Genomic DNA, 24,573 nt, shown 5'->3' on the forward strand with positions numbered 1-24,573 from the left:
GAGTTGTGGGAGAGAGGGAGGGGGAGGTGGAGTGGAGGGAGAGGGGGGTGGGGGAGGGGGAGGGAGAGAGGTGGGGATGGAGAGGGGTGGGGGAAGGGGGGAGAGAAGTGGAAGAGTTTTTGAAACATTTGGGGGGGGGAAGGATTTAAATAAAAATGTGTACATAAAAACGACGAAATTTAATGAGGAGTGGATTTACGAATGTAAAAGTGAAATCTCTACCAAAATTGAAAAAATCTCGGAGTTTCTGTGTGTGGTTTTGGTGGCCCAAGGAACCAAAGGCCAAAAATCTAATCTGAAAAAATATCTGAAAATGGAAACACACACACACACACACACACACACACACACACACACACACACACACACACACACACACACACACACACACACACACACACACACACACACACACACACACACAGTTTTAATAGATAGATAGTGTGTTTGCAATTGGATACCTTTCAAATAATTTAATAACCTAGCTAACACTCATTACACTCAACTATACCCTTGCTAAGCAGGAAGATGAACCTCCTTGTATCTGCAATAGGATATAGTACAACTGAAGGAAAACAAAACCTTTAATCCTGATTTTTTTTTTAACACAAAGGAGAAAATTTTCTGAGTTGTACTATCACCTGTTAATTTGCTCTATTCAAATTAAAATAATAATGACATTTTAGAACTATAATTTCTTGCACATATACTTGATAATTAGTCCTTTCCAATCAACTTGCAATTTAAAACCCAAGAGAGAATATGCTTATTCATATTTAAAAATAATAAATAATAACATTAATGTGTTGCCGAAACAAGGAACTGCAGATGCTGGTTTACAAAGAAACGACACAGTGCTGGATTAGCTCTATGGGTCAGGCAGCATCACTGGAGAGCATGCCCTTCTTCAGAATGTTTGTAGCAGGGAGAGATGGAAACTGGAAAAGAGGAGGGCAAATCAAAGCCTGGCAGGTAATAGATTGCTACAGGTTAGACGGGGTTTTTTTGAAAGCCAGATGATTAGACAAGAAAACAGAGATGAAAATGCAGAAGGAGTGAGATAAAAGGATTGAAGAATTGTAAAACTAGAGGAAGGAATGAGGGGGAGGGGAGAAATTAGTGTGAGTCCAGGTGGGGCCACAGGGGTGGGGGGAGAAAAGGGAGATGTAGGGCGAGGAGATCCAATCCAAGCAAACCATGTACATTATCTGACTCTTTTGTGCCACAGATCAAAGCAGGGCACTACATGCAGTCTCACGTATTTCTGTCCATTGAATGAGCACTCGAGGCATCCGTACACTGTCTCTCTTCGGGAACTTCCCATGCCACAAAGAACGCAGGGTCCTTTGGCAATATTGTTGTTGAGAAGGTTGACTCGCGTGTGGGCGTTATCCCGAAGGTAGTTGGTGGAAACATCTGTCATACTCGTAGCCTTCTCGTAATAGTCGGCGACCAAATCCTCCAAATAAAGATCAGAATTCCTGATGCCATCCAACACTTTCTCATCTGTTCACATAAACAGTAACACCATTGTTGCATGTCACCAAAAACATTTCTCGTGAGAATCCAAAGGCTAACTTTGACTTCTCTGTACTATGAGCAACCATTGTGAATTATAAACAGCATTACCAACTAGTATTAAGCTTTCCATAGTAGGATACCTGCCTTTATGCATAGAAATGAAATGTTATTTTTGATAAGGAAACTCGAGATAAAGGAGCCATTAGGAGGTAGTGACCATAATATGATGTTTTAATCTACAATTTGAGAGGGAGAAGGGTAAATTGGAGGTGTCGGTATTACAGTTGAGCAAAGGGGTCTATGGAGCCATGAGGGAGGAGTTGGCCAAAGTTGACTGGAAAAAAACCCTAGCGGGGATGACAGTGGAACAACAATGGCAGGTATTTCTGGGAATAATACAGAAGGTGCAGGATCGGTTCATTCCAAAGAGGAAGAAAGATTCCAAGGGGAGTAAAGGGTGAATTTATTATGGGGAACAAGGAAATGGCAGATGAGTTGCACAGGTACTTTCGATCCGTCTTTACTAAGGAGAACATAAACCATCTTCCTGGTGTACTAGTGGCCAGAGGATCAAGGGTGATAGAAGCGCTGAAGGAAATCCACATTAGGCAGGAAATTGTGTTGGGTAGACTGATGGGACTGAAGGCTGATAAATCCCCAGGGCCCGATGGCCTGCATCCCAGGGTACTTAAGGAAGTAGCTCAAGAAATCATGGACACATTGGTGATCATTTTCCAATGTTCTATTGATTCAGGATCAGTTCCTGTGGATTGGAGGGTAGCTAATGTTGTCCCACTCTTTAAGAAGGGCGGCAGGGAGAAAACAGAATTATAGACCAGTTAGCCTGACATCGGTGGTGGGGAAGATACTGGAGTCAATAATATGATGAAATAGCAGCACATTTGGATTGCAGTAACAGGATCAGTCCAAGTCAGCATGGATTTACGAAGGGGAAATCATGCTTGACTAATCTTCTGGAATTTTTTGAGGATGTAACCAGGATAATGGATAAGGGAGAGCCAGTGGATATAGTGTACCTGGACTTTCAGAAAGCATTTGATAAGATCCCACATAGGAGATTAATGGGCAAAATGAGAGCACATGGTATTGGGGGTCGGGTGCTGACAAAGATAGAAAATTGGTTGGCAGACAGGAAACAAAGGCTATGAGTTAACGGGTCCCTTTCAGAATGGGAGGCAGTGACTAGTGGGGCACCGCAAGGCTCGGTGCTGGGACCACAGCTATTTACAATATATATTAATGAAGGGATTAAAAGTAACATTAGAAAATTTGCAGATGACACAAAGATGGGTGGCAGTGTGAACTGTGAGGAGGATGCTATGAGGATGCAGGGTGACTTGGACAGGTTGGGTGAGTGGGCAGATGCATGGCAGATGCAGTTTAATGTGGATCAATGTGAGATTATCCACTTTGGTGGCAAAAGCAGGAAGGCAGATTGTTATCTGAATGGTGTCTTCTTCGTGCGTTTGAGGCAGCAGAAGTGTGCAGCAGGGTGATGCCATCCGGTTTGACATCCGTAGGTGCCCACCCTAAAAAGGGCACATGCTCCGGGTTGGCGCCAAGCTGCAGCGCTGCTGCTGTCTCTGTTTGTTGTCGTTCGCCTGACTGAGCTCAGTTGACAGGGCTCACCACGGGGAGGTCGACAACATGAGCCGAGAAAAGGGGAAGTACAACGGGATCTGGGGGTCCTTGTTCATCAGTCACTGAAAGTAAGCATGCAGGTACAGCTGGCAGTGAAGAAATCGAATGGCATGTTGGCCTTCATAACAAGAGGAGTTGAGTATAGGAGCAAAGAGGTCCTCCTGCAATTGTACAAGGCCATAGTGAGACCACAACTGAAGTATTGTGTGCAGCTTTGGTCTCCAAACTTGAGGAAGGACATTCTTGCTATTGAGGGAGTGCAGCGTAGGTTCACGAAGTGAATTCCCGGGATGGCGGGACTGTCATATGTTGACAGATTGGAGCGGCTGGGCTTGTATACTCTGGAATTTAGAAGGATGAGAGGGAATCTTATTGAAACATATAGGATTATTAAGGGTTTGGACACGCTAGAGGCGGGAAACATGTTCCCAATGTTGGGGGAGACCAGAACCAGGGTCCATAGTTTAAAAATAAGTGGTAAGCCATTTAGGATGGAGATGAGGAAAAACTTTTTCACACAGAAAGTTATGAGTGTGTGGAATTCTCTGCCTCAGAGGGTGGTGGAAGCTGGTTCCGGAGGACTGGGCGAAATTCAGAGACCAGCAGAGGAGGACAAAGGGCTTAATTAGGAAAGGAAAAATAGATTATGAAAGAAAACTGGCAGGGAACATAAAAACTGACTGCAAAGGTTTTTATAGATATGTGAAAAGAAAGAGATTAGTTAAAACAAATGTAGGTCCCTTTCAGTCAGAAACAGGTGAGTTGATCATGGGGAACAAGGATATGGCGGACAAATTGAATAACTACTTTGGTTCCGTCTTCACTAAGGAAGACATAAATAATCTGCCGGAAATAGCAGGGGACCGCGGGTCAAAGGAGTTGGAGGAATTGAGTGAAATCCAGGTTAGCCGGGAAGTGGTGTTGGGTAAATTAAATGGATTAAAGGCCGATAAATCCCCAGGGCCAGATAGGCTGCATCCCAGAGTACTTAAGGAAGTAGCTCTAGAAATAGTGGATGCATTAGTAATAATCTTTCAAAACTCTTTAGATTCTGGAGTAGTTCCTGAGGATTGGCGGGTAGCAAACGTAACCCCACTTTTTAAGAAGGGAGGGAGAGAGAAAACGGGGAATTACAGACCAGTTAGTCTAACATGGGGAAACTACTAGAGTCAGTTATTAAAGATGGGATAGCAGCACATTTTGAAAGTGGTGAAATCATTGGACAAAGTCAGCATGGATTTACAAAAGGTAAATCATGTCTGACGAATCTTATAGAATTTTTCGAGGATGTAACTAGTAGCGTGGATAGGGGAGAACCAGTGGATGTGGTGTATCTGGACCTCCAGAAGGCTTTCGACAAGGTCCCACATAAGAGATTAGTTTACAAACTTAAAGCACACGGCATTGGGGGTTCAGTATTGATGTGGATAGAGAACTGGCTGGCAAACAGGAAGCAAAGAGTAGGAGTAAACGGGTCCTTTTCACAATGGCAGGCAGTGACTAGTGGGGTACCGCAAGGCTCAGTGCTGGGACCCCAGCTATTTACAATATATATTAATGATCTGGATGAGGGAATTGAAGGCAATATCTCCAAGTTTGCGGATGACACTAAGCTGGGGGGCAGTGTTAGCTGTGAGGAGGATGCTAGGAGACTGCAAGGTGACTTGGATAGGCTGGGTGAGTGGGCAAATGTTTGGCAGATGCAGTATAATGTGGATAAATGTGAGGTCCTCCATTTTGGTGGCAAAAACAGGAAAGCAGACTATTATCTAAATGGTGGCCGACTAGGAAAAGGGGAGATGCAGCGAGACCTGGGTGTCATGGTACACCAGTCATTGAAAGTGGGCATGCAGGTGCAGCAGGCAGTGAAGAAAGCGAATGGTATGTTAGCTTTCATAGCAAAAGGATTTGAGTATAGGAGCAGGGACGTTCTACTGCAGTTGTACAGGGTCTTGGTGAGACCACACCTGGAGTATTGCGTACAGTTTTGGTCTCCAAATCTGAGGAAGGACATTATTGCCATAGAGGGAGTGCAGAGAAGGTTCACCAGACTGATTCCTGGGATGTCAGGACTGTCTTATGAAGAAAGACTGGATAGACTTGGTTTATACTCTCTAGAATTTAGGAGATTGAGAGGGGATCTTATAGAAACTTACAAAATTCTTAAGGGGTTGGACAGGCTAGATGCAGGAAGATTGCTCCCGATGTTGGGGAAGTCCAGGACAAGGGGTCACAGCTTAAGGATAAGGGGGAAATCCTTTAAAACCGAGATGAGAAGAACTTTTTTCACACAGAGAGTGGTGAATCTCTGGAACTCCCTGCCACAGAGGGTAGTCGAGGCCAGTTCATTGGCTATATTTAAGAGGGAGTTAGATGTGGGCCTTGTGGCTAAGGGGATCAGAGGGTATGGAGAGAAGGCAGGTACGGGATACTGAGTTGGATGATCAGCCATGATCATATTGAATGGCGGTGCAGGCTCGAAGGGCCGAATGACCTACTCCTGCACCTAATTTCTATGTTTCTATGTTTCTCTGGATGCTTTCAAGGGAGAGTTAGATAGAGCTCTTAAGGATAGTGGAGTTATGGAGAGAAGGCAGGAACGGGTTACTGATTGTGGATGATCAGCCAATCATCAAGGGCCGAATGGCCTACTCCTGCACTTATTATCTATTGTTATTTTCAGAAATTTGAATTGATTTTCTACATGTGCTGACTATTTGAAGGGAGGAATGAATAAAATAATAGAATTTGTGCATGGGTGATCAATGGCTGGTGCAGACTTGGTGACCGAAGGGCCCGTTTCCACGCTGTATCTCTAAACTAAACCTATAGTTTCCTCTGGTCTAGGTAGCTTTCAACAGGAAAAGCGCAAAAAAGTCCCCGCCCTTATAAATGTCTAATATTTTCATTATTGCAGAGAGGGAAGTATATAATGACAAAGGCATTTCAAAGCAAATTAAGTCTAACTTGTCATCCCATCTGCTTACAAAATGTGTGCTCCTAATGAATAAATGCTACTAATAGATGACATAAGGCTTCTAGCTACAAAAAGCATTTCGATTTGTCGCAGCTTGCATGTAAAATCACATAGACAGAATTTGTGACAATGGAGGTCCAAATTACCTTCCATTGTACGATGCCAGGATGATATCTGGCATCATCTGGGTTTAGTTACTGTAGATGTGTCCCAGCCAGTGCGCAAAACATCCTCTGGGCTGATCGAACATGCTTAAAAACATCTTTGTTGCTTCATTCGGGGTAACATGGTGTACATGCGGAATAATTTGTAGTCTTCAAGGGGACTTTTGGTAACTTCCAACAAAACTTTTATTGAGCTCCAAGAGATCGTATGATATAACTGATGTTAATATTTCTGTTTCAACAGTGATTTTTAATGATGTAATTATGGGAATACAAGATTTCTTGTTGCTTAGAATTGCTTCATTTTGACTACAGAAATCCAGTAATCTGAATGAAACATTTATTGAGTAAAAAGATAATTTACTATCCTTTTTGTAAATGATGAGTTGAGCAAAGCTTTGGCTGAAGTCATGATTAGCCAAATGAAAACTGCACCAAATTATACTTCCCATTTTCCTTTGGCATGCAGTATGTTACCAAAAACTGTAATCAGCATTTGCCTGCCAAATCAGTTCTGCTTTGCAACTGGAGAAGCCAAAACATAAGAGCCAAGATGATGAAAGATGCCAGTGTGATTACAGAGTGTATTTGTACCAACTGTGATCTCATCATGGGAATTTCAGTAATATGAATGATTCCACATTTGTAAGCGAAGACCATAATTGTGAGTAAATGCATGGCAGTTCATCCAAAAACTACAGATCTTCATTGTATGAGTAGTTTTAAAGGTAAACAATTAATAATATTGAAATGGTGGAAATTGTGTAAATTGGTTTTCAGTGCAAAGTAGAACATTTGATGTTAAATCTGGAATAATAAAATGTAAAGTGAGAGGTGATAAGTTTAGTTTAGAGATACAGCATGGAAACAGGCTCTTTGGCCCAACAAGCTCTCGCTGACCAATGATCCCCCGTGCACCAGTTCTATCCTACACTCTAGGGACAATTGTTTTACAGAAACCAATCAACCTACAAACCTGCACATCTTTGGAGTGTGGGAGGAAACCGGAGCACCGGGAAAAAACCAACAAGGTCACAAGGAGAACGTACAAACTCTGTACAGACTACACCTGTAGTCAGGATTGAACCCGGGTCTATGGTACTGTAAGACTGCAACTCTACCGCTGCGCCACCGTGCTGTTCAATGTGGCAATTCACTTATCCTATTTCCATTATTGAGCACATTTATAACATAATTGCATCATGGCTTTGTGCGTGGGAAATCGTGTCTCAAATCTGGTATCTATCGTTTTTTGAAGAGGTTGCCAAGAGGGATTGATAAGGGAAGGGCTGTGGACTTTATCTGTGTGGAATTTAGCAATGCTTTTGACAAGGTCCCGCATGGTATGTTCATCTGGAAGGTTAGATCACATGAAATCTAAAGTGAGTTAGCCAATTAGTTTCAAAGGAAGGAGTCAGTTGTAAATGGTTGTAGTTCGGATTGAAGGCCTCTGACCAGGGGTCTGTGCCTGGTCTGCTGTTGTTTGTCTGTTGATGGGGTGCAATATAGGACGCAGACATCACATGCTGAATCTAAACAATATTGTAGGGAAATTGCATTAATGCAACAACTTTGCAAACCCCTTGAGTTACTCCAGCACTTTGTATTGTTCTTTTAATACTCAAGCTGCTGGAGGAACTCAACAGGTCAGGCATCATTTGTGAGGGAAATGGACAGGTGACGTTTCAGGTCTGAAGGAGAGTCCTGACCCAAAACGTTGTCTGTCCATTTCCCTCCACAGGTGCTGCCTGACCCACTGAGTTCCTCTAGCACTTTGTTTGTATTTAAGATTGCAGCTTCTTATTACATATTCTATGTAATATAATACACCATCAGTAGGTGTGGGATGCCATGGGACTGCAATGTGATAAATGAATTATGTGTTTATTCTATTTAGACCTGAATTATACTTTTAAATTGGTGTAATATATTAAAATGGCTCTCCAGTATTGGAGGGAGATCTCACCTGATCTGAACGGGCTGCCATAAAAGAAGTCCGACAGACATCTCCGCAATTTCCACACTGAAAATCGGTTCATTAATCCACCCAATTGGTCTGTTAATTGTTCCTTCTCAAACCCACCTTTTGATTCGGATGTTACGCACAATTCTAAATGAAAAATAAGCAGATGCAGATTTGAACAGTTGGGCAGCATTTTTTAGATTAAATGTAATCCTGCTTTAGGAGTCAAAGTCATACAGCATGGAAACAAGCTCATTGGCCCAACTCGCCCATGCCGATCAAAAATGTCTGTCTGAGCACGTCTCATTTGCCAGTATTTGGCCCATATCCCTTTAAAACCTTTCTTACTCATGTACCTGTCCAAATATATTTTAAAATATAATTATTCCTGTCTTGACCACTTAGTTGGGCAACTTGTTCCATATACCCACAACCTGCTGTGTGAAAAATCTTGCCCTTGGGGTACCCTTGAAATCTTTCACTCTCACCTTAAACTTATGCCCCTCAAATTTTTTACTTCTCTAACCTGTGAAAAAGACTGTGACATCTACCTTGTATACCCTCATGATTTTATAAACCTCTGTAAGGTCCTCTCTGTCTCCTTCATTCCATGGAAAATAGATCCAGCTTATCTAGTCTCTCCTTGTAACTCAAGCCCTCCCGTAAGGGCAACATCCTTGAGGGTCTTTTCTGCAGCTCCCTCTCTAGCTGAATCACATTCTTCCTATTGTATGGAAACCAGAACTGCCAGGGTCGTCTTAATTCTAGGCCCCCGGGCAAAGCAATGCATTGGGGCCCCTATACTTCCAGTTTCTTTATGCCGAATCAAATATGCCGTCATGCACTTGCGATGTTCTTCTCCGTTTTCATGTTCTACAAGTGTTGGAGGAGGAGCCATCTTGGGGAACGGCTGTTAACCAGCAGCCGTCCGTTTAATTTACTTTTTTTTTGCAGTTTTAGTGAGTCCTGTGCTTTGCTTGTTGGAGAGTTAGACTTTTTAAAGTGGGGGGAAGGGGGTAACGAAATTTCTAGGTCCCTACCTGGTCGGTGAGGCAGCTTTTTCTCCGGGCTGCCCCGTCGACCCGTCCTTGTGGCCTACCAGCGGGCGTGGAGCGCCGTTTCCTGGTGGGGACCGCCCAGCACCTCGGCTTCGGTGGCGGCACAACGCTGGAGCGCTACCGCGGAGCGGGCGATGCCTTGCCTGGGTCGCCGCGCTGGATCGACGCGCTGGAGCTCCGGTGAGCTGTGACCGCCGAGTTCATCACCTCCGGGCTGCGGGTCTGCAGAGCAGAGCGGGCGGCGCCGACTTCAACATCGGGAGCCTGGGAGCTCCAAACCGGCGCGGTCTTGTCGGCTTCGGAAGCCGTGGTCTCCGGAAAGGAAGCGGCTGTTCCAGGTGGCCCAGCCGCTGAGAGGACTCTCCCGACGCCGGGGCAACAGCACCCGGCCAGAAACATCGGGCCTCCGTAGAGGCAATAGCGGAGGCCTCAATTAGGCCTGACTTTGGGAGAACTGGGGATGGGGACTGGACACTGTGCCTTCCCCCACAGTGGTAACCATTGTGGGGGGATGATTTTTGTATGTAAGTGAATATTTAAGTTTGTGTCCAAGATGGCTGTCGGAAGGGAGAGTGTACGCTAGCGCGGTTTGGCTGCTGCTGCTCTCTCTTCACATTGTGTTTTTGATTTTTTTTGTCTTTGGATTGAATTCTGTCTTTAATTTGTGTATTGGTGATGTCTTTATTATTTATTTTATTCCGATTATATGTTTTTTTTTACTCTTGTTTCTGTAAGGTGTCCTTGAGACTTTTGAAAGGCGCCCTCAAATAAAATTTATTATATTATTATTACAATAACATTCTACCAGACATAGATTAGCATTGGGCCCCTATGCTCGTGGGGCACCGAGCAACTGCCCAGCCTGCCCATGCATTAAGATGGCCCTGAGAACTGCACATAACACTCCAAGTGCAGCTCGCCAACATCTTGTACAGCTGCAACTATAGTTTCACCATAAACAATTTGCACATTATTCCATGTCGCTCCAAATGGCAAATTTATCCACCCACCTGTTGAGAATTTATGTATTTCAAAAGGACAACAATTTTGATCATTGGTCCTTGAATAATTGTGCTTGAATGATACCTTACAGATACATGTGTCAGCTTGTACAGGCTTATTCATTCCCTTATATTTAAATTAAATAAAGATTATTAATTGGTTACATGTTCATTGATAAATTCTACAATGTTAAAAGTGGCGGCAATAATATTGTTGAAGGTTTACTTACCAAAATGGCCATCCAAATGGACATATAGCTCAAAGACACTAAATGCAATTGTTGTGTGTGCCGGGATGATAAGGGCTTTGTCCCAACCCTTATGATTTTGTCCATTATCGATCTGAAACTAGAGTGAGCACCATAAACAGAACAAACAGTCAGCTTTAATTGAAAAGCATACATTTTCAAATGCAGAAAGCCTGAAATAAAAACAGAAAATCGTAGAAACAGTGAAACCGTAATTCTGTTCATTTCTCCACAGATGCTGCTTGAACTGAGCCAGCCTTTTCTATTTTTCTTTTTAATGTTCGACATTTATACAATTAAGAATTTCACTACAAGTAGGTATGTTGCAAAACTTACCTTCAGCGGCGCTGCAGTTCTGTGGCTGCCCGTGTGCGCGACTTTGGCGCCTTTGAGAGGGGGGCGGGTTTAAAACGCGATTTTCTCTAGGCTGTTGAAATCGATGTTGTTCAGCCTACTTAGTTGCTGACGGAAAATCGCTGCAAAATTTGTTCGCTGCAGGTATTTTTAAACTAAATTGGGTTATTTAATTGTTAGAGTAGATTAAAAATCATTCTCTAAAGCCGCGAACCCCGACAACGGGACGGATCTCATGTAGGGGACAACGCAAGGTTGTTTATTTTTACATTAAAAAGGGATTCTTAAGATCCCTTTATACAAAATTTTATGTTGCGAGTAGCTGACTTGGGGGCCCATTCAATCCCGCACTGTTTTTCATGCCATATGGGCTTCTAATTCACCGCAATGGCAGCGTTCCAAACCAGCGCGTCCCACTTGCAAGCTGATTTAAATGGCCATTAATTTACAGCAATTGAACACTAAATCCCTTCCATTTGGCCTATAAATTAAAATCATGTTTTATTGTGAATTCTTGTGTGAATGTTCTTTGGACACTTAGGTTATTTAAAAATGTTAATCTTTCCTTAAGAAATGGATAGATGTTTAGATCTAGTAATTGAATTTTGGAATTAGCTTCAATTGGGTAACCAGGTCATCCAAGTAAGATTGTTTAATATTTGTTTCAGAATGCTTCTATCTATAATAACTGAAAATGTATTTCAGTTCCCTTAATTTTTAATAAAGTTATGGCCATTTCACTGTCCTTGATCACAGCTTTTGTGTTAAGTCAATGGAAAATCAATAGGGAACAAGATGCTAATTTCCGAGTATGAAAATGGCCATACCTTTTTTAATACTGAAGATATGAAAGTGAATTAGGTGTCAAATTAAACTTCTTTTTATGCTTTATCTGATGGGATAAATTGCAGACTTGATTTTTAAAATCTCAAAATTTTGTATCATTGCTACTACAAGTAAGAATTTCATTGTTCCATTCCGCATAATAAAACGCTCTTGACTTTCAGAACAAAATTAAATTCCATCTTACAAAATTGCAAAGTTACAATTTAGACTTAATAATGTTTAAATCTGATGTCTGACACTGAATGTGTCGTCAAAGTGGGAGATTGCAACCTTCACGTTGTCCGCCCTGTTTCGACGAATGCAATCAACCTGGTGTGCACAATCAAATAAGATCAAATAGAACAAGTTGTCCTACAACATTAGGCTTGCACGCCATACACAAGAAGAAGAAGCGTGTCGTCACTTGAGGTGGTTCAGTTTATCTTAAATAAGTAATAACGAGATTGGAGGGATGGGCTTTGGTGTCACTTCCAATCTTGGACTTCTCTAATTATCCCAACACTCCCTAATCTCTTCATGAAGCTCCCTCCCAGCTACATTCCTCTCTCTATCAGCACATTAAAATAACTCCTGAAGGACATCGACCCTATCTGTAAGTTATTATTCAAGCACAAATATGGTTGCCATCTTACTATAAGCTTTAAAATACTAATACAATGATTTGTGTAGGAAAGAACTGCAGATGCTGGTTTAAATCGAAGATAGACACAAAATGCTGGAGTAACTCAAAACTCAATGCTGAAAGTCTGAAGAAGGGTCTCGACCCGAAACGTCACCCATTCCTTCTCTCCAGAGATGCTGCCTGTCTCGCTGAGTTACTCCAGCATTTTGTGTCTATCTTCAATACAATAATTTGTGTTTGTTGAATGGGTTGTTGTTTCATCGTTGCCTGTGGATATGTGTAAACAAAGAAAATGTTATGAGATTGGCCTACCACTTAAATTCCTGGCAAGTTTCCTTTCCATCAAAGTCAGTTCAACTCTTTTTGTCCCTAAGCATGGTAAAACACCCAGTTGAACTGTAACTGTTAATGTTATACAAACTTTATAGCAATCAAGCAACTGAATAAGGGCACAAAGTGCTGGGGTAACTCAGCAGGTCAGGAAGCATCTCTGGAGAACATGGATAGCCGACCTTTTCTGTCAAAACCCCTCTTCAGACCCATATGCTCCAGAGATACTACCTGACTTGCTGAGTTACTCCAGCACTTCATATCCTTTTATGTATTAACCAGCATCTGCACTTCTTTGTTTCAACTAAGCAACTGAATAATCCATGTTTGTGGCAGAGGGATCTGAGAATGCGAGAGAATTTTAAAAGTGTAAAATACTGTAGTGGAGAATATTATAGAACAAAAATGTAAAGGTGGGACCAATGGGAGAAAACGTGAGTGATGGTGAAGGAAGGAGAGCAGTAGAATATCTAACATTTTGTGATTCTCTCAAATAAATAGAGCTAGTTGACCCCAAAGTGTCCCTGATGATGATGATGATATTTTATTGTCACTTGTACTTGGGTAGAGTGAAATTCTTTTTTTTGCAAACAAAATACACAAAGGCACTGACAAAGTTACAATAAGTAACTAAGTAGAATAATTAAACTTTGTAAATTACTTTGTAATTAAAGCACTTTAATCAAACCTTATTGAACTTTATCTTGTACTATACATTATTCCCTTTATCCTTTATCCTGTATCTGTACTCTGTGGACGGATTGATTATAATCTTGTACTAGACCAAGTGGGACCTGATGGGTCCCCGTCACACGGGAGGTCTGGTCCCCCAACGCAACCCGTTCCCCCAACGCAATATTCCACCACTCACCCATTCCCACAACACAACCCGTTCCCCCAATGCAATATTCCACCACTCACCCATAGCTCCTCATCCTTCCTCTTTTTAAACCTTTAAAAGAAAATGCAAGCACTTGTTGCCAGGACTTAAAATAAAATCAAATTCCACTTCCCCTGTCTCCCCCTCCTGTTCAGCCTCACTCTGCCAGGACTCAGTGTTCTATGATTGCAACATTGTTGCAAATGAGATCCTATTGTGACATCATAGCTGTAACTGCCAGCAACTGCCAGAGCAGTTGAAGTTATTGGTCTCAAAGTGATGTTTTGTAAAGCCAAAAATGTTAATAACTTGTAAAATATAACACCAATCTGAATGAAACTTGTTGAAAACACACCACAAGACAATTGTGAGTAACGTGATACAAAAATGTTAGCGCTATCGGGTATCGTTTTGGCGTAATTTCAGGATCACACGTCCGCACTTAGAAACAAACAAGATGAGAGTTTTAGTAATATACTAGGCCAAGTGCAGACCCGTTGGGTCTGCTCCCCCAATGCACCCATTCCCTACCCAGAGCCCCCACAAGAGGCGGGGTCCTCCAACTCAAGCCGTTCCCGAATGTATGATTCCAGCACTCCGCTTGCCTCCCTCAGTAGTGCTCTTTAAAATAAAAATTCCAATTGCACTTGTCCTGCATGTTGCAATAGCAATTCGCCCTCCCCCTGCTAGTCGAGCCATTGTGACATCATCAGTTGAAGCTGGTCGGTTTGAAATTTCAGGTATTTTTTTATTTTTTATTTTAATCAGTAATAAGTCGAGAAATAAAGCATAAAATGTTCCGTGAAAAATGATCTGCCTAGAGGGGAAAAATGTGAATCAGAATATATAAAAATCAAAGGTTCAAAGGTTTCTTTATTAGTCACATACACCTAGGTGTAGTGCAATTCTTGTTGCCAATGCAGCACGTAAAAAAAGAATACAAACATGACAATAATAAAGAACTTTAACATAAAAAAACATCCCCCCACAATGGTTTCCATTATGAGGGAAGGCACTAAGTCCAGTCCCATCCCCATGTCCACCCATAGTCAGGCCTATTGAGGCCTCCGCAGTCGCCGCTACGGAGCCCCGATGTTCCAGGCCGTTCTCGCCGGGTGATGGTGCTTCGGCGTCGGGAGAATCCTCTCAGCGGCTTGGGACACCTGGAACGGCCGCCTCCTTACTCGAGACCGCGGCTTCCGAAGCCAACAAGGCCGCGCCGGATGGAGCTCCACTACTGGCGATCTCGTCGCGAGATCTCAGGCTCCCGATGAAAAGTTCAGCGCCGCCATCCGCGGCTGGCCGCTCCGCAGACCCGCAGCTCCACGATGTTTTTACTCGGCGGTCTTCAGCTCACCAGAGCTCCAGCGCGGCGACCCGGGCAAGGCATCGCCCGCTCCTCAATAGCGCTCCAGCGCTGTGCCGCCGCTGAAGCCGAGGTTCTGGGCGGTCCCCCCAGGAAACGCCGCTCCAGGCCCGCTGGTAGGCCGCGAGGACGGGTCGACGGTGCAGCCCGGAGAAAAGCTGCCTCTCCGACCAGGTAGGGACCCTGAAAGGTAGTTTCCCCCTTCCCCCCCCCCTCCCCCCACCCCCCACATAAAAAAGGCTAGAACTCCATAACAAAAACACTTTAACTAACTAAAAATAAAAAGAAGAGATGAAAAGACGGACAGCTGCAGGCTGGGCAGCCATACCATACCGGACGGCGCCCCCTATCTTGCCAAAATCTTGTGAAAGTTGGCATTTTTAAAGCTTTAATTGCAAATAACGTGTCAAATATTGGATAAAAACTTCACTGAGGAAGATCACTGTTAGCAGAGCCATTGTGACGTCATCAGTTGAAGCTGGTGGTTTTAATTTCAAAGTCTTTTGACTTTTTTACACTTTTAATCAGTAATGTCGACAATAAGTTGACAAATAAAGCATAAAATGTTCAGATAAGGTAGTCCCGGCCTCGACGGGAAATATGTCAATCGGAATATGTAAAAATGTAATCGTTACCACGTATTGTTTTTGCGAAGATGTAAAAACACCACATACACACATACAAGATCAGACTTTTAATAAGTATATGATATAGATAGTCTTTCCGCCGACTGGCCAGCATGAAACAAAAAGCTTTTCACCTGGGTACACGTTACAATAAACTAAACATATTTGAGACATCACTCAAGCACAATATGAACAGTAACCATGCTACTAACTATGATGGAGCAGATGGTGGGACCTACCCTCATTGTTTTTCCCCTCATGCCGGCGTGCACAGTGAGTGAGCATTGCCGGGTGGTGCGGATGCTCTCCATGACAACACAAAGTACAGCACGTTGCCTTTCTTTCAGCTGGCGAACAAGGCAATGCTCCACGTCAATTTTTCTGAGGCAAATTCAACACGTTAGTTTTTTTACAAATGATGAAACCAGAGATCCAAATCGTTCATTTTTTCTATTGAGGTTAAGTTGTTCAGATGATCATATCTGTAGTGATCATAACATAGATGATCATAACATAGTTAAGCTCAAATTAATGGTCACGATTAAAACTCTTGAAGACTTAATGTTTGGATCATTTGAATTTGCTGTTTTTAATAATATTACTAGACCAAGTGGGGCCCAACGGAATATTCTACCACTCACCCGTTCCACCAACGCAACCCGGTTCCCCCATCGCAATATTCCACCACTCACCCATGGCTCCAAACTGTGCAGGCGCAGCTCATTTCACCTCATCCCCCACCCCATCCCCTCCTCTTCACCCTCCCTCTTCTTTCCCCTCCCCTCCCCCACTCCCTCTCTCACCTCTCCCTCCCTCTCCTTTCCCCTACCCTCAGTCACTCCCTCCCTTCCTCCATAACCCCTCTCCCCTCCCTACCCCCCTTGACGTCATTGTGAGGTGGAAGCTGCTGGGTTTTTTTTTAACTGAGTTTTTATGTAAATGAGATCCCACTGTGATGTCATTGTGTGGTGGAACACTGCTGATGGGCAGTCTTTTTTTTAAACTGATTTTTTTAAATGAAAATGAGATCCCATTGTGATGTCATACCCTGCTTACTGCCAGTGCAAGTTCAAGTGATTTTTCTATAACTGATTCTTGTAAAGTTTAAAATGTGAATAACTTGTAAAATATACCATCAATCTGAACAAAACTTTGATAAAACACAGGAAAATGGTAAGGTGGGCCAAAAATGGTAGCGCTATCGTGTACGGTTTTGGCGTAGTTCCAGAAGCACATGGACAGACACTCATACAGACAGAATCACAGACATAGTAACGAACACGATGAGAGTTTTAGTAATATACTAGACTAAGTGAGACCCGTTGGGTCCCAGCATCACAAGGGAGGGCTGGCCCCCCAACGCAATATTCCACCTCTCCACCAATTCCAATATTGGTGGCCAGTGGGGGGGGGGGCTTGCTGGACTGCTATTATGGGTGTTGTGGGCTGAAGGGACTGGTTTCCAGAGGGCCAGTATGGACATTGTGCAACATAACTTCCTCAAACTCAACAGCGATAAGACAGAATTCCTCCTCATAGGCTCCAAAGCCACACTCAGCAAAATCAATAACCCCACACTCACCATCGACGGCACCACTGTCTCCCCATCTCCCCAGGCCCGCAACCTTGGCGTGATCTTTGATTCCACCCTCTCCCTTGAGCCTCACATCCGCCATGTCATTAAAACCTCCTTCTTTCATCTCCGCAACATCGCCAAACTCAGACCCTCTCTCACACCTCCCGCTGCTGAAAGACTCATCCATGCCTTCATCTCCTCCCGACTGAACTATTGCAACTCACTTCTCCTTGGCATCAGCTCCACCTACATCAACCGACTCCAACTGGTCCAGAACGCAGCCGCCCGACTCATCACTCACACCAAATCCTGGCATCACATCACTCCAGTCCTCAAACAACTTCACTGGCTTCCCATCTCCCACCGGATCACCTACAAAATCCTGATCCTCACCTACAGAGCCCTCCACCATCTGGCCCCCCCATATCTCACTGACCTCCTCTCCCCCTACCAACCCTCACGGTCCCTCAGATCCACATCAGCCGGTCTCCTCTCCATCCACAAGTCCAACCTCCGCAGTTTTGGGGACAGAGCCTTCTCCAGGGCAGCTCCCAGGCTCTGGAACTCCCTCCCCCAACTGATCCGCAATTCCGTGTCCCTCACCATCTTCCAGTCCCGCCTCAAGACCCATCTCTTCACCTCTGCCTATCCTTAGCCCCACGTCCCCCTCCCTTTTCATCTGTGCATTAATTGCCTCATATTGTGTTTTGAATTGAATTCTGTCTTTACTTTGTGTACTAGTCATGTCTCTACTATTTATTTAATTCCCCTTACATGTTTTTCCTCTACCTGCTAAATTTTTGTAAGGTGTCCTTGAGACTCTGGAAAGGCGCCCATAAATAAAATTTATTATTATTATTATTATTATTGTGGGCTGAATGGATTCTTGGGCTGGCGGCTCAGTCACTCAAGCCTGTTAAACATAGAAACATAGAAAATAGGTGCAGGAGGAGGCCATTCGGCCCTTCGAGTCAGCACCCCCATTCATTGTGATCATGGCCCCAATCAATAACCTTGTTGTGCTGGCAGCTCACTCACTCACGGCTGGTGGGCTGGCAGTTGACTCACGGCTATTCCATGAAATTCAATTTCATGGAATAGGTGCAAGGCCACTAAAGACAGGGTGCAAGGCCACTAAAGACAGCGAGTCGTGACCTCTCCCTCCTCCATCTTGCAGAGCCTGAGCCACGCCCACACTTCTGGGTTTTATAGTCCCTCCCCTCCCACCAGAAGGGGCGTGGCCTTCATGGCGTGATTGACAAGAGAGAGAATCTCAACATTTATTAAACACTAATAACTCTTTTATTTTTCATCAATAGGAAAGATCCTCAGCACCTGATGAGCGTAGGGGGACTCTGAGTAAGATGGCCAAAAATCACAGCCGTACGTGGAAGTGTGTTTTCTAAAATCAATATAAAGCGCAAACAGGAAGTGGTCAAGATTAGACTTTTAATTATATAGAAGGCAAGGCAACTTTAATTAGGCAAGGCAACTTTAATTAGGCAACACAGCTTTAGCATTTCCAGACCAAAGGCAACACAGCTTTAGCATTTCCAAACCAAAGGCAACACAGCTTCAGCATTTCCAAACCAAAGGCAACACAGCTTTAGCATTTCCAAACCAAAGGCAACACAGCTTTAGCATTTCCAAACTATATTTTCAAACCACATTAAGAGCTGACAGATCAGTAAAACCACTCACAGTTTAGTAGACATGTGTTCAGTGTTATTCACAGCTCAGACTGAGAGATGTGACCCTCTCGCTCCCCCATCTTGCAGAGACTGACTGAGGCACTCAACACGTCCGGGTTTTATAGTCCCTCCGGAAAGGGCGTGGCCTTCAGGAGAGAGAATCTAAACATTTTTTAAACACTAATAAGTCTTTTATTTTTCATCGATGGGAAAAATCCTCTTGTCCTGCGCAGCGGAGGGGGACTCTGAATAAGATGGCCAAAAATCACAGCCGTAAATGGCAGCGTTTTTTCTAAAATCAATATGCAGAACAACAGGAAGTGGTCAAGATCAGACTTTTAGTAATATAGATATAGAATATAGATATTAATTAGATTTGGCATTAAGGAGAAAGTTCCATTCACTTTTTAGTACCAATGCAAATGTAATGTTTACGATGCACTAATTCTTCTTTGTTAATGTATCCATTCAATAATTATTTGATGGTGCTTTAATAATGTTAAAAGTACCATAAAAATATCACCATTAAATTAGATTGGAAAATGGCCAAAATACCTGTTGATGATCTCCCGGAGCAGTATTGGCACCTCAACCTCGTGTTTTGTTACTATTCCAAATGAAGCTTTAATTGCCACTGAATATGATCCATTAATATTGAATCCAACGTCATTAATAACGTGATTGCCTAATTTCCCTCTGAGCGAAACATCTGACTTATCTTCATAATTGAGCAGCTGATATGAAGAGACACCTATTAAATAACAAACAGATGTTTAACTATCTTTGTTTTCTTTTTTGTGTTTTGAACATAATGTACATTTTTATCAGGATGTTTTAGATATGTTGCAATTTATTGATGCAACTATGGTTGGGGAAATCCTGCACAAGATTACTGATTATTGCAATAAAAATAATCTCTAATTGTGATTATTATAAAAAAAATAGAACTGAAGGAATAATAAACTGCAATTTTGTAACCATATATTAAACTCGAGTGACATGCAACTTGTAAAATGTCCTGCTGTGTTCTGATTTGAAATGTCATCTATCCATGTTCTCCAGAGATGCTGCCTGACCTGCTGATTTAGTCCAGCACTTTGTGTCTATCTTCGGTATAAACCAACATCTGCAAAGGTGAGCAGATGGATTTCAGCAGCAGATGAACAGGGTAAGGCAGAGTCATGTGATGTAATGGAGATGGTGGTCTTGGGAATGACACAGTTAAGTGTCTCGAGTCAAATAAGATGCAACAGTTACTGGTCCACATTTGGGTATTCTATGGAGATGGATGGAGAAGATGAATTTGTTATGGAGATTAAAGCCAGTGGTGTTGGTCTTTCCAGTATCTGCTTGAGTTAAATTTCCGCACATCCAACACCGTATCTGGGGGAAAACACAATTTCAAAAATGGTGGTGGGGCTAAAGAGATGGTGCTGTGGGAGAACTGAATATCATCAGTGTTCTTTTGAAAACTTGGACTCCTTTCAAATGAATAGGCTTCCAAATAAATTGACATTTACTAAATGGGAAGGAGGATTGCCAAATGACTTTCATGGATATTTTGTGTCTTTTATATTTGACCTTGTGTATTGAATCATGATTGGTAATAGGATGCTAGATGCTAAGGGAGGTTAAGCAGTTTAATCATTTCTTTGCAATAACACAGTTTCTTACAGCAAACAGCAGAATTTAGACAGAAGGAAAATAATACACAGAGTGCATGAGTAACTCAGCGGATCAGGCAGTATCCCTGGAGAACATAGATAGGTGGCGTTTCAGGATGGGGACCGTTCTTCTGAAGAAGTTACCTATCCATGTTCTCCAGAGATGCTGCCTGACCCACTGAGTTACTAGTGTCTTTTATTTTTGTAAACCTGCATCTGCAGGTCCTTGTTTCTATAAAATAAATACATACCAGCTGACACCTCCTTTTCCCCGACAAGAATGTCCTTCAGCGTGAATGGCGTGGAGTGGTATTTCTTCTTTTTCCATGGAAAGGATTTTGTCCGTTTTGTGACAAGACTGAGTGGCTGATATCTGTCGGCCTCGCTCAGATCAGGAACAGGTTTCAATCTGCCTGTATCCCCAATCTGTTTCACAAAATTCTTAGTGGCTGCAGTAAACATTCTTATCAGCTGGAAGCCTTATCTGCCTTGATGAGGTTGCATCTTGCCCAGAATTAGAATGTGGAAATCAAAACCTAACTATTGCAAGGAGTCAAATGAATTAATGAAGTCGCAGCAGCTCTGAAATTGTTGTCGGCCATTTCCATTCTGACGACTGCACACTTTTTTGTACTTGAGCTCTAACTTATAAATTATAAGCAGGTCGGGTAACCTGATAAGGATGTTTGTGACAATAGAGTTACAGTTACAAGTTCGTTCTAATTATCAAGTGACGAGTTCAACGAAATTAGCAAGCCGATAGACTTTTTAATTGCATGTAATAGTAGCGTGCAAATGATAATTGCTAAAACTTTGTGGTGCTTTAATGCCACAAAGAATAGTGTTTCATGATTTGAAAGTGTGTGTGTAAATACCGGAAAATATATTTTTGTCAGGATTTCTGTTTTAAAGCTACAATATTATAGTAATTAGTTTGGATTTAATAATGATTGATGTTAGTGACTATAATTCAAAGTTTAGATAAGCTTTAGATTTTGGAACTGACCAAGATGAAGCTGAGATGACATGGTATTCAGAGTGAGAAACCAACTGGATAAAAAAGTTGGCTTGGAGAAAGAAGTCAGAGGATGGTAGGGGAGGGGTGCTTTCTGATTGAAGGCCTGTGACCAATGGCGAGCTGCAGGAATCTGTGCTATTTGCCATATATAGTAATAACTAGACCAAGTGCAGACCCGTTGGGTCTGTTCCCCCAACGTGCGGTTGTGGGGGGGGGAGGCGGCATGCAGCATCACACACTAACTACCCCCCCCACCCGCACTCACGCTAATGGAGGGGAGGAGGGGGGAGAGAGAGAGAGAGAGAGGGGGGAGGAGAGAGGGGGGGGAGAGAGAGGGGGGAGCGAGAGGGGGGAGGAGATGAGGGGGGGGAGGAGATGAGGGGGGGAGGAGATGAGGGGGGGAGGAGATGAGGGTGGGGGAATGAGGGGGGAGAGATGAGGGGGGGGAGGTGGGGGGGGGGGAGGGCGGGGGGGGTGTGTGAGGGAGGGGGTTAGGGTGGGGGAGGGAGGGGAGTGTGGGGGGGGGAGAGGGGGAGGGAGCTGGGGGGGGGAAGGAAGGGAGGGTGTGGGGAGAGGGATGATAAGGGAGGGGGGGAGAGAGAGAGAGAGAGAGTGCCTTTTTACTTCAACCCAACCCCAAACAACCATTTGAAGGCAGTGCTTTTTTACCTCTAACCATATTTTCATTTTCAAACCAAATTAAGGGTACTCACAGTGCTGTAGACATTTGTCAGTGTCATTCAAAGCTCTGATTGAGGCACACCACTTGCAGAGACTGATTGAGGCACACGACTTGCAGAGACTGATTGAGGCACACCACTACCTGGTTTTATAGTCCCTCCCCCTCCCTCCAGCGGGGGCAGCAGAGAGAATGGGGAATGTTGTAAAAACATTAATATCTCTGTCAATTTTCATCGACGGGAAAAATCCTCAGCACACATGCGGCGGAGGGGGGCTCTGAGCGAGGTGGCCAAAAATGACGGCCGTAGGTGGCGGCGTACTCTCGGAAACCGCAGCACAGAAAGCCAAAACCGGTCAAGAACAGAGTTTTAGTAATATAGATATGGATGAGAATGTAGGTGGCATAATTGGTAAGTTTGTGAATGAATCAACACTGGTGGTGTAGTGGACAGTGAAGATGGTTGTCTATGGTTACAAGATCATCTGGGAAGTCATAGTCATACAGCGTGGAAACATATCCTTTGGCTCAACTTGCCCACGCTGACCAACATGTCCCATCTATACTGGTGAGCAAAGAAATGGCAGATGGAATTTAACTATGAACAGTGAATGCCAGCGCCCCACAGAAAGTTGTACTACAGACCTAGGGGTACAAGTACATAGTACTCTGAAAGTGGTATACAGGTATAGAGGGTGGTGAATAAGATGCGAGACATGCTTGCCTTCATCGGTCGAGACATTAAGTCCAAGAGTTGGCACATCATGTACCAGCTGTACAAGACGTTGGTGAGAATGCACCTGGAATCTTGTGTGCTGTTCTGATCACCTACTATTGGAAGGATGTGATTAAGTTATAGAGGGTGCAGAAAAGATTTTCAAGGATGCTGTTGGGACTGGAGGCTTGAGTTAGAAACAGTTGATTCCAGGAAAAGGATTGATGTTACCAGCTCTCCACTTAGTTCTTTGAACATAGAGTGATTCCAGAATGCACAAATTGACTTTTATAAATTGTAAGGGTCTAATTTACAGATTAGAAGAGACAGTTAATGAAAATGCCATTCAACCTTTCACGCCTAGATGCTGTTCTTGGAGAGTACTCCAATTATTCCATCCCACGCCATACCCCAAAAACAAAAATCTAAAGGAGGAAAGGGACATCAAATAAGATAATATCTGGGTTACTCTCTGGGCCACAGACCAATGAATGTACAATTTGGAGTATATACATGTGTGTCTGGAGAGGTGGTGCAGGAGGGAGATTCTTGGGACATGGAAACCACTTCTGAAGGAGGTGGAATCTGTATGGACTTGATGGATTGCATCTTAAAGGACCTGGGATATGTTCCTGAGGAGATTCAGTTTGGGGGGAGAGGGGGAATTAATTTGGCAGATAGTTCGGTAAAGGAAGATTGGAGAAAAGGGAGTTGCAAGGGGAGTGGAGGAGGCCTTGTCCAGTTTATGGGAATGGTAGAGAGGGGAGGAGGGAGAGAAGGCACCTTGCTTGGGAGAGTCTGGCGGGGAAAGAGGTGCTTTGCTTGGGAGAGTGTGATGGGAAAAGGGGCGACTTGCTTCGGCGGGAAGGCATTGCCTGGGGACGCGGCGGTCGTGACGTGCGGCCATGGTGACGTGCTCCATGGCCCTACTGGAACGTCATCAGCAGCCATTGTGACATATTTAATGACGGCCGTGAAGGCATCGTGAAGCTGGCCCTCACCACGTCACCGCGGCAGCCACGTCACCACGGCGGCGCCACGGCCACCAAGGTAGCCAGGTCACCATGGCCGCACGTCACCACGGCCTCACGTCACCACGGCCTCACGTCACCACGGCATCACGTCACCGCGGCATCACGTCACCGCGGCCTCACGTCACCACGGCATCACGTCACCACGGCATCACGTCACCAGGCGGCCTCACGTCACCAGGCGGCCTCACGTCACCAGGCGGCCTCACGTCACCAGGCGGCCTCACGTCACCACGGCATCACGTCACCAGGCGGCCTCACGTCACCAGGCGGCCTCACGTCACCAGGCGGCCTCACGTCACCAGGCGGCCTCACGTCACCGCGGCCTCACGTCACCACGGCCTCACGTCACCAGGCGGCCTCACGTCACCACGGCCTCACGTCACCAGGCGGCCTCACGTCACCATGGCATCAAGTCACCACGGCGGCCTTACGTCACCATGAGCACACGTCATCACGGCGGCCTCACGTCACTGGCCTCACTCACCAAGCTTCACGTCACCATGGCTGTAAGCTTCCCATCAGCCCCCGCGCAGCCACCCTCAGTCGGAGCTCGGCGCATGCGCCGCCGCGGAGGCCCC

The 24,573-nt window shown here is 44.2% G+C and overlaps 1 protein-coding gene across 1 annotated transcript; it reads right to left on the bottom strand.

The window, feature by feature from the left end:
* Window positions 1-447: 447 nt before the first annotated feature.
* On the bottom strand, window positions 448-21,719 carry pjvk (pejvakin). Its single transcript, XM_033023859.1, has 6 exons — window positions 20,801-21,719; window positions 19,441-19,636; window positions 15,858-15,999; window positions 10,577-10,694; window positions 8,291-8,434; window positions 448-1,506 (listed from the first exon to the last, which is right to left on the bottom strand). The coding sequence occupies exons 1-6, from the start codon at window positions 21,009-21,011 to the stop codon at window positions 1,205-1,207; spliced, it is 1,113 nt and encodes a 370-aa protein (XP_032879750.1). The 5' UTR covers window positions 21,012-21,719; the 3' UTR covers window positions 448-1,204.
* Window positions 21,720-24,573: the final 2,854 nt, after the last annotated feature.

This window comes from Amblyraja radiata, chromosome 7, assembly GCF_010909765.2.
Source record: "Amblyraja radiata isolate CabotCenter1 chromosome 7, sAmbRad1.1.pri, whole genome shotgun sequence".
Lineage (NCBI taxonomy): Eukaryota > Metazoa > Chordata > Chondrichthyes > Rajiformes > Rajidae > Amblyraja > Amblyraja radiata.